Source organism: Myripristis murdjan, chromosome 13, assembly GCF_902150065.1.
Source record: "Myripristis murdjan chromosome 13, fMyrMur1.1, whole genome shotgun sequence".
Classification (NCBI taxonomy): Eukaryota; Metazoa; Chordata; class Actinopteri; order Holocentriformes; family Holocentridae; genus Myripristis; species Myripristis murdjan.
The window spans coordinates 36745180-36756472 of record NC_043992.1 but is presented as its reverse complement, the minus strand read 5'-3'; the positions used below and the strand labels follow the sequence as shown (position 1 = coordinate 36756472).

General features: G+C 39.8%; 1 protein-coding gene across 1 annotated transcript; it reads right to left on the bottom strand.

Moving 5' to 3' along the window:
* Positions 1–1904: 1904 nt before the first annotated feature.
* On the bottom strand, positions 1905–9448 carry c15h3orf52 (chromosome 15 C3orf52 homolog). Its single transcript, XM_030067168.1, has 7 exons — positions 8957–9448; positions 6987–7064; positions 6069–6170; positions 5274–5406; positions 4463–4623; positions 3227–3297; positions 1905–3102 (listed from the first exon to the last, which is right to left on the bottom strand). The coding sequence occupies exons 1-7, from the start codon at positions 9029–9031 to the stop codon at positions 2919–2921; spliced, it is 804 nt and encodes a 267-aa protein (XP_029923028.1). The 5' UTR covers positions 9032–9448; the 3' UTR covers positions 1905–2918.
* Positions 9449–11293: the final 1845 nt, after the last annotated feature.

The window sequence follows — 11293 nt, the reverse complement described above, 5'->3', positions numbered from 1 at the left end:
TACAAAATCACAAGGCGGATCGGAAGCACCAAACTTTCTCCACGACTTCCTGGCAGATCAACTGCAATATTTATTCTAATGGACCCAAAAGCACAACCAGTTCCTGTCTTTTCCCACTTTGATCCTGAAGTACAGGGTTGGTGAAGACCAGTTCCTCCACTACCAACTATTAAAATCTGTAATCAAATCCAAAATGAACACAGTGAACAACACACTGCAACCGCCCAGACTAAGCAAAGAAATTATGGAGATCACAAACTTAAAAAAAAAAAAATAATAGAATAAAATAAATAAAAGTCACTTCCAAACTTTTTTAAACTTACATCCATATCCATAATATCTTTGTGCCACACACAGGCTGAATTTGCTGTTGTCGTTATTGTTGTTGTCATCATTATTACTACTTCAATCAGCAGTGTTATTCCACTATTTATTTATTCTCTCCCTTCATGATTTCCTATCTTCTCTGATATTATTATTATATTATTATGTATATTATATATTTTCAGGTACTGTATTATGATATTAATAATATAACTTATCACTATCGCTGTTAATGTTACCATGGGAGTCAGTGAGGCCCAGCCACAAATCACTCCAAGCTTCATACCACTGTTACCAACACACCTGGTTTGTCTCTGGTCTTGGCTTCGCTCCAGCCCCTGCTCTTCCTGGGAGCATGGGGATGGCGCTTGCCGGGCTGCAGGGTCCCTCTACCTCTATCCATCCACTCCCCCCATCCCACCCCAGCTCCCACTTAAAAACCTCAGCCCCTCTCCCCTCACCCCATCCATCCTACTCCCTACCCCAGCCCCCCTGCCCCACCCCTGTTCTGTTCTGTTTGTTTGCCCTGTCTTTTTCTCCTTTTCTTGGTTTTGTTTAGTCATCTTGCTCTGTTCTGATGTTGTCAATTATGTTATGACTGTTACACCCCCCCCCCCCCCCCCCATCCAACCTCCCAACATTCATGTTTTGTATTGTTTGACACTTGTATTATTGTCTCTTTATTGCACAATAAAAAAAAAAAAAAAAAAAACATCAACAGAATCAAGTATTGACTGTGGAAAATATAATGCATTGTGTCTTAACCAAAGGTTATGTTTGTAAAGGTTTATGTTTGTAAAGGGATACATGGTAGGGCTGTAGTCTGTCGACTGGTTGATTTATTGGTCGATACGTTCTTGGTCGACCAAAATCTGATTGGTCGATTATTTGTCGTGTTAATTTTATCAGGAGTAAAGCACTAAGTGCTAATGGGGGTGTTTTCAGAACACCCTGCTTCACAGGTCTGTCTTCAGAACACCCCTCTTGTCTTCACAATTTTGGATTAGCCCAACCCACTGGTGGAGACAGATAGGTAGGCCCGTATGTTCTGAACTGAAGAAAAAATTAGGCCTGGTTTTCCGAATATTTGCTTAATTAAGAATGTTTAATGAACATTTAGTCCTCTACCATGTCAAAGACGTCGTCAGTGTGGCAGCATTTTACCAAAATACATGGAAAAAAGTCAAATGCAAACTTTGCAATCAACAGTTTGTGTATCACAGCTCAATCACCAACATGGCATATCACCTAAAAACGGTAAGCTAACATGTCTGCGTCAGGTTGCTCTGTCAGTTTTGAGTATAAACATATCAGAATTGGCATATTTCAAAGTTTTAGCCTAATAATCGCTTTATAACTGCAGGCGCACACACCCGTGACGGCAGCTTGACATAGTACTATTTTCAGAAATCATAGGCTATGATATTGCACAGGTGCACGTGATGCAACGCTGTCAGAGCCGACCATCTCAAGTGTGTCATTCAGTGCAAAATAATTCGGTCAAAAACGATTTAATATACTGCAAATATTAGTTGTTTATGTTTATTTATAATTCATTTAGGTGGACAAGGCTACCAGGTAGGCTACTGCCCAGTTAATTCATTTAAAAATAGTAACTTTTTTTTCGTTATTATTCCCACCGCCCCAGATTAGTCGACTTTTGGTCGAAATTTCAGGACTTTAGTCGACCAAGATTTTCTTTGGTTGACTACAGCCCTAATACATGGTATAAAGTTTGGCACAGTTCACAGTGTACAGCACATGTAATTTTATACAGACATGCTTAGGTGTCAGATTCAAGTCATAAAAGGGTCGGTGATTTTCATATCATATAGAGTTCTCTAGGGCTAATTTCCCTATGGCTAATTTTGCTATAGCATTCCACAGGTAGTAATGGCAGAGGTATGCAAAAACATCAAAATGTCTGCTTTCTTTCATTCCTATTACAGCTCATCCTGTGAAGCTCCTCTTATGTACAAAAGCTTATGTACTGTAAAAGTCAGAAAGTGAATATAAAAATGTATTTAAAACACTGAAACTGACACCAATAAGATCTGGCAATTAAAGTAACATGTTCCAGGTGATCCTGTCCCTTTTTTGGAAAGTACCCAAAAAACGTCCAACACAACTATTGCAGTCTTTGCTGAGTCACAGTAACCTTCTCAGGTTAACAGCAAGCACACAGTCCATTATGTTCCTCTTTGTCTTGAATTGTTGATTGATTCCCCTGATAAAGTCTGATAAAGCGTTGGACCAGCAGCCAGGTTATAAAAAGCCTGTCACGCATCAGAAACAATGAAAATATCCGTAGAACATACAGCAGCGTCATCCTGGTCTTCATTTCAAAAGACTGGACGCATGACTGTGGCCAGTATAGCTTCCTGTGGTAAACATCACATGATGATTTTCTACATACTCATGCTACAATCACACATCAGACTGACAAAAATCACATGCTACTTCTTACGCACCTTAGAGAAGTTCACTGCTCACTACCTGTCTGTCTCGCCAGCAAAGGCAAAAAAAACAAAGTCCAGGATGGCCTGTGTTCTGTCAACAGTTGAAGTGTGTGTGAACATTTCTCACCAAATGTCTTAGAGCATTGTCAGTGAAACTGGGTCAATGTACATGGGCTCTGTCTCTTCTGTCTCCTGGTCATATAGAAACTGTCTGAGCACGTTGAACACCACTTCCCGACTCAGTGTGAACTTTTCCAGCTGATCGTGGTCTGCTGGCATGACGAACTTCAGTTGGTATTCAGCGATGACTGAGCCATTCCTGAGGAGAAAGCGAAATCCACTGAAGCTCAAAGTAAAACAAAAGACAAAAAGCCCCCCAAATATTTTTTTCATGAGGGAGAGGTGATTGTGAGTCCAAACCACGGGGTGCAAAGTGTGTTTACCTGAAAGCATATATTTCAGCTTCGGAGAAGTATCGCCCCAGAGCAGGGGAGGATTTGTAGAGGTTAGCCAGCTGGGTGTGGGGCGGAAAAGATAAACAGAGGACATAATAAGAGTGAGTGGGTTTGGCTGATGCTAAGCTACTGTCAGTGCGTGGAGAGTTGAATTCTGCTGGTGGGTGTCAAATACTTTTTTTTAACACCACATTGTGCAGTATGAGCTGAAAATGACTTCCTTTCCACACAAAAGGCTTTCAGGTGCACAGCACTTTGTTTCCAAATTTATAACTTGGCCAACTCAACAGTCTGGAAGTGACACAGTTACTTTTTATTTTTACCTTGAACTGACCATTTCTGGTAAATCTGATGGATTTAGTAGTTGGATAATGTAAGCATGTGAGATAGCTGATTGTAGCACCATCAGAGAATCTAATCTAGCCATCACTGTCTTCTTCACACATTTTATTTGCACACTGGCTAATGTATCGAGCAAAAGCTTGCATTAGCAGTCATGTCAAGTTGTATGTTAACATTATCTATTACCCAACTAACATGACCTTTCTAAATTTAATGAAACAGTTAAGCTCAACAGTTTTTTCAGGTTAGCTGAGCTAGCTTTTCTTCTACCTTGAAGGAGAGATGATACTAGAGCGATAAATAATATATAAAATAACTGTTTCCTGTTCAGGTATCTTATTCTCTATCATCATCATCATCATCATCTATCATCATCTCTATCCTCTCTATCATCTTATTCTCTATCTATTTTATGTTTGTTTGTGTGTTGTCATAGATGGTTGCCATTCCTGCTTCATTATTATATGTACTGATTTGAAATTGTAATTTTAATGATTGCGTGGACTATCAATTCCCATCAGGGGGACTGGTGTTGGAAATGAGCATCAGCTATTCACACGTGAACAGTACATCAGCCACTGCTTTGGCAAATGTCAATGTTCTATACACTTGTCCCTTACAAATAAAATAAATAAAAATATAAAATGAAAGAAGTTTTACATTTAGCCTTCATCTGCACTTAACCATTTCTATACAAGATCTTGGCTGCCAGAAAACTGGTGATATACCTGCAAGATTTACCTCTATCTTAAAAGACAGTTAATTCCATAAGAAAATAGTTGACAGCAAAATCCACAGTGTACCAAATTTTGAGCATTAATTACAACAAATTGAAAGTATTCATTAATTACACAATTGAAACATATCTGGCTTGAGCCAAACCTTTTCTTGAAGCTCAGCGGAGAGGGCCTGGCTCTGATTGGAGGACGGCGTGAGAAGTTCTGCGGTGAAGACCTGATTGGTCAGTTGGAAGCTTCCGTTGAAAAATCGAGGAATTTTAAATAACGAACGGTCATACTCCTCATCCACGTCCACATGGATCACTGCTCAAAGAGAAACTGCGTCAAAGCCTCAAATATAAATATGCCATGGGCTGATTTGTGTCACTAAGTGCTGTATGAAAATATTAAGGACTGTGTTGTTAGACATTGGCATTAACCACGAACATTGTTGTTACATCTTTGCAAGAGGCCTGAGTATAATCCTTTCAAAAACTTCCACTATGACTCTTGGAAAAATGGCCGCATTGATATACAGACACATGATCCGTGGCATGGATCAAAGCCAAAATGTAAAATGTGAAAAGCCAAAAAGGTCTTGCAAATAAGCCAAAATATCAAGTACAACAATGGGAGGAGAAACCACTGGGAATGTGAAAAGGAAGAAAATATTTTCAAGCTTAACATCACAAAAACTGTGTTAGAAAGCTGGGCAACACTTATCAATGGCTTAATGCACACTTGGCAACGCCTTTCTGGGCACTATACTGTTCCTAGGGCAGCAATGAATAAATATGAATAAATTTCCTAACTTGCAGCACTACAAACAAATCAAAGTCAAAAATCCACTCTTAAACTATATGAATAAATGTATTTACAGCAGTTTGAGAAGAACCTGACTTCTTAAACTCTTTATGCATTTAGCATTTAATAACTTTAAAATATTTAACATTCCTGGATAACTGACAAACTACCTGTGCATAAAACCAGTGAGATCGCAATCACAGCCAAGATGATGAGGAAGAGGAAGACGATGGCCATCCACAGTCTGATTCTCCAGAAGATGACTTCATTCAGCTCACTCTTTATCTTGCACACTGCGCTGGTCTAGGAACATTGTGACATTAAACATAATTCAGTGAACATACAGTAATGCCTCAGCACACTGACAATCACTTACTGGTACACAACAGTGGTTTGTTTAGTTTGTTTTAAATAAATAAATAACATACTTAAAAATGGACACAATGACTTTCCGAATATTTTATAGTCTGATAATTCAATTTGACAGGCACTTGACTCAATGTGAGTTACTCAGTGGTTCTTCCCTTGACCAAAACAGCTGACTGTGGTTTCTTTGCATTGTCATTATTACAAATGTCTACTGATGTGCAACTTTCAATATCCTGTGGAGTCAATTAAGATGATACAAGACAGAACTTTATTAATCCCGAAGGAAATAGGAATGCCAACAGTGTTCAAAACAAAACAGTGTCTAGAGTTGCTTATAGACAGTTGCAGGATTTCTTCAATTTTAAATGCCCAATTAAGATAAATAACAGTAAAACTCAAAATGACAAGGTAATGCATTTAAGTTACTTGCTCTAGCTGATGAGTCATGTTTTCTGTGCGGGGGATGAATGAAATAAGGAGTCAGCAAGTTCTTATGATGTTTGTGGTAACAGTTACACTTCCTTTACTAATTCTTCTTCCTGTGGAATGAAATGCACTGAGCCCTATCAAAAAAGAAGTCAATAAGGCTCTTAGACCTGTTGGTGAGTGTTTGCGTTGACCATGACTGTGGGTAAGAGGGGATCCTGAGCCTCTGCTGCATGGCCAGAGGGGTGTGTATCCCCATTACTGCCAGGACACTGAGAAGAAAACAAACATCAGACACATGTCACTTTCCGCATCCTTACGAAACCCTCTCTTTATTCAAATAACATGCCTGAAGAAGAATGGGGCATTGACTAAACAGGTTTCCAAGAAACCAAAACCGAAAAGCAAAGCTTAACCCACATTTTTTCAAGAGTAAGTGCGACAGTGCCTTATGTCGGCTGAAAACAAATATCTAACAGAAACACGTTTTGCTTAAAACAGTTGTTTCTTGGCTATCATTTAAAGGGAAAATTCACCCTACACATGATCCCCATGCCATTTCACAAATCTTGCACAGATCAGTGAACATGAATACATCGAGAAGGGACGAGAAATCGGTGATGTCTTCAAAAGATACTTTAAGATTCAAATGACACGTAATTCACAGTAACTTAGCTATTCTGAATCAGAAAATAGGTCCATAACTACTGATGTTCAGTACTGTTACAGTGTGCACGTTAGCCTACATGTTCACAAACCTAGACTGCTCAGTGAAAACCTTGCATCTCCAGACCTTTCCACAAACTAAGAAAAATAGCCTTTTTAAGCAAAAGGTACTGAAAACCCAATCCATATTTCTCAATCCAAAAACATCCCTTAACCTGAAGTCTGACAAACACCAAGGCTGGAGTTATGAGGTTTTCACATGACAACAGTGGCAGGCCCTCTTAACTCTGGGGAGGGATTTTTTCCCCACTCAGTTCACACTTACTGTAATGGACACTGATGACATATTCTATACTCATATTGGTCAATCCTTCAAAGAGAACTGTGCAAATATTTTCACCGAATCGGTGATGAAAGCTCACCGTTTCAGAATGATTCTCACATGTGTCTGCTCTCTGAGAAGTGTTGTGGGTCAGACCATCTCCATTACTTGCAGTCACCTATCAGCAACCAAATAATGAGGAAAATTACTATGAAATCTCAATCAGTATAACACAGCTTTATTTTTCACATTCAACAAATGTATGCGAAAAAATACTGTATGTTCCCAAGTCAAAAGCATGTTTTTTTTCACAATAGTGATGTTCCCATACCATAAAAAACAAACAGCAATAATGAAATCTCCAGGTAAGAAATTCCAGCCACATCAAATGTTTGCTCACATGAAATAACTGATTCATGGTCAAAGCTATGAACTTGCTGGAAGAAGTTTACCATCAGACAATGTGATGAGAAAAAAAAAAAAATTTTAATGCAACAAACTCAAATTTAATTTGATGATGAGTCACCTTAAAGACAAGCATGTACCTTAATGACAACTGATTAATGTGATTAAAACAGAGCCAACAGAGATCACCTGGTTTGACTGAACATTGCATATGTAAACCCCTGAAGCACATGTTCTCTGTTTATTGTTTTTAGGCAGAGTAAAACATACTGTAATACATACGGTATGCGGACACACAGAAGCCAACTGCAGTGGTTCCCAAACTGGGGTCTGGGGACACCAGGGGGTCCTTAAGGTTTCCCATAGTTCTCCCACAAAGAACAAATTTCACTATTACCTCCCCCATTTGTTACACACCAGTGACAGAGAATGCATTGAAATGACTGTTTGGGTCTGCGGTTTCCTTGTCCCCACCTGGAGTATATGCATAGATTTATGTTAAATTATATCTAGCAAGGAAAATATCCCCAAGTGGAAGCCTTTGGTGTGAAATCAAATGAAATTTGGGGTCTCTGACATGAGGTTTGGGAGCCCTGCATGCACCAAATGTATTTATGCTTATGACTTACAGTGTCACAGAGTTTATAGTTACCATATTTTGGCGTGCTTATACCACAGTATATTCGCTGGTAGCATTGCTGATATACACTACTCACAAAAAATTAGGGATATTTGGCTTTTGAGTGAAATTTATGGAAAATGTAAAAAGTTCACGCTACAGTGATATTATATCATGAAAGTAGGGCATTTAAGTAGAAGCATGCACTGGTGATTTCCTCATCTCAAACTATTTCTTGAAACAAAAGCCAACAACAGTGGTGGATATACCACAACAAAAAATGTCAGTGTCGATAACTTGTCATGTGCCCTTGAGCATCAATTACAGCTTGACAGCGACGTCTCATGCTGTTCACAAGTCGACTTATTGTCTGCTGAGGCATGGCATCCCACTCTTCTTGAAGGGCGGCCCTCAGGACATTGAGGTTCTGGGGTACAGAGCTCCGAGCCTCTACACGGCGACTCAGCTGATCCCATAGGTTTTCTATGGGATGCAGGTCTGAGAAAGTGCAGGCCACTCCATCTGAGGTACCCCAGTCTCCAGCAGCCGTTCCCTAATGATACGACCTCGATGAGCTGGAGCATCAAACACCTGATGTGAATTTTGCCGTTAAACTCCTTGTTAGAGAACAGCAACTTGTGCAAAAAGTACTGAAATATTGAACAGTTGGACATGTGCATTCAAAAGTTTACAGAAGGTCACATTAAGTTCACCTGTAAAGGTTATAATGCATTTTAGGTTCATCCTGAAATTTCACCCGAAAGCCGAATATCCCTAACTTTTTGTGAGTAGTGTATTTTATGGCAGCTGCATGATTTCGGTTGTATTTGTGTAAATATTTTTTTCTAAACTTTATTATAGCATAACCTGTCTATAAGTTAGTTCTTATGGAGAGATACAGACGAGGTGATAGGCTCTAAGTTTTTATTAGGCTATAATTACTTGGGACCTTTTACAACCATAGCCTGCCAAGGCTGCAGGCTCACTAAAACAGAAATATGTTTATATTCGGTTGATTTCACACAGGCGACACGATTACAGCTCACCTCGTCACTGTGGGAATGCGCAGCTCCCTCGTTGCCGTTGACTTGCTTCCGAATCTCCCCTAACTCAAAGTCCATGTTGGGTTTGTTCACAGGAATTATTATTATTGACTTTGGGCTGCCTGACCCAACCCGGAACTAGCCCTGTTACTACTTTAAATTATTAAACCACGCTGTCCGTGTGGGCATAAAACATCCCAACTGCAGTGTACAGGAAGAAATGAACGCAAAAACAAAAAAAAAAGTTAGTCGGGGAGTGAACCTGAGAGGTTGGTAGTTGTGAAAGTTAGCTAAAAGGTGCGGATAGTTGATCCAGGTGTCGGCCCGTCCCCTCCAGCCAGGTGAGTTTCTTCAGGTTTCGGTGCTGCTGACGTCTTGAAGGCGTTGTCACGTCGAGCAGCGGAGGGGAGGACTCACTCCCACACGGACAGGCGGCTACTGACGAAAAATATTACACAAATCCGCCGTTTTTCCAAGTAGCGTAGCATGATTCATTAGCTGTGTAAGCTTAATAAAACGCTGTGAATTCAAAATTAACGGAAACTCCTCCGCAGAACGCCCTGCGTGCGCGCGCGCGCGTGAGAGAGAGAGTGCGCGGGTGCCACGAAACTTCATTATGATCATTCCTGAAGGTGCGGGAGTGTGTGAGGCAGGCTGTTTAAGGTTTAAGGTTACACACCATGTGCGTCACATATTTGCAAATTAATGTGCCATGAGACGATGGCAGATTTTATTATTACTGAACAGCAGCAAACATATGATCATTAATTATGTTAGTTTAAACAGGTGCTTCAAATGTTGTTCTCTAATCCAGCGCTGTTGTAATTCACTGACATTTGCCAGATGACTCCAACTAAAACAATGTAGGCTACTTGTAGATTTGCTTACCAAAATAACTATTAGCCTATTTGAGTATGTGAGTAAAATACCTGAGTTGCCACTATTTCAAAAGTAGCCTAGCTGTAACATCATTACTTACGTAAAGGTGCAATAGCCTGAGATGTTATGAAAAAGATTACATAAATCACACTTTTTTTCCCCCATGTAACATGATTCTCTAAAACATGATTCATTAGCTGGGTCAAGCTTAGCCGGGCCTTATGTATTCAAAATTAATGGAAATCCTGCCAAAAATGTTTTGTGTGCAGGGCTGCTGTGAAACTTCATTATCCTTCCTGTGGGTGCAGGTGTGTTACAAAGCAGGCTGTTTGAAGTTTGCACACACCGTGATGACATGTGCGTCACATATTTGCAGTTTAATTTGCCTCGAGACAGTGGCAGGTTTTATGATTTTTGACTGAATAGCCGCAATTATATAAATTATGTCAATATAAGTAGGTGCTATAAATGTTCTACTGTAAACCAGCAGTGTTGTAATTCACTGACATTTGCCAGATGACTCCAACTACAGTAATGTAGGATCCCTGTTCAATTGTTTACCAAAATAAGTAGCAGGTACTGTTAGCCTATTTGACTATGTGAGTAAAATATGTGTTTATATTACCACAGCTGCCACTATTTCATAAGTAGCCTGGCTGTAACATGTACTTAAAGGGGCAACAGCTTAAAGATGTTACCGCCTCATAGCACATGACCATAACATACACTACTCACAAAAAGTTAAGGATATTTGGCTTTTGGGTGAAATTTATGGAAAATATAAAAAGTTCACGCTACAGTGATATTATATCATGAAAGTAGGGCATTTAAGTAGAAACATACACTGGTGATTTCCTCATCTCAAACAATTTCTTGAAACAAAAGCCAACAACAGTGGTGGATATACCACAACAAAAAATGTCAGTGTCTATAACTTGTCATGTGCCCTTGAGCATCAATTACAGCTTGACAACGACGTCTCATGCTGTTCACAAGTCGACTTATTGTCTGATGAGGCATGGCATCCCACTCTTCTTGAAGGGCGGCCCTCAGGACATTGAGGTTCTGGGGTACAGAGCTCCGAGCCTCTACACGGCGACTCAGCTGATCCCATAGGTTTTCTATGGGATGCAGGTCTGAGAAAGTGCAGGCCACTCCATTTGAGGTACCCCAGTCTCCAGCAGCCGTTCCCTAATGATATGACCTCGATGAGCTGGAGCATCAAACACCTGATGTGAATTTTGCCGTTAAACTCCTTGTTAGAGAACAGCAACTTGTGCAAAAAGTACTGAAACACTGAACAGTTGGACATGTGCATTCAAAAGTTTACAGAAGGTCACATTAAGTTCACCTGTAAAGGTTATAATGCATTTTAGGTTCATCCTGAAATTTCACCCGAAAGCCGAATATCCCTAACTTTTTGTGAGTAGTGTATATTAGTAAAGTTGTTGGGACTATACT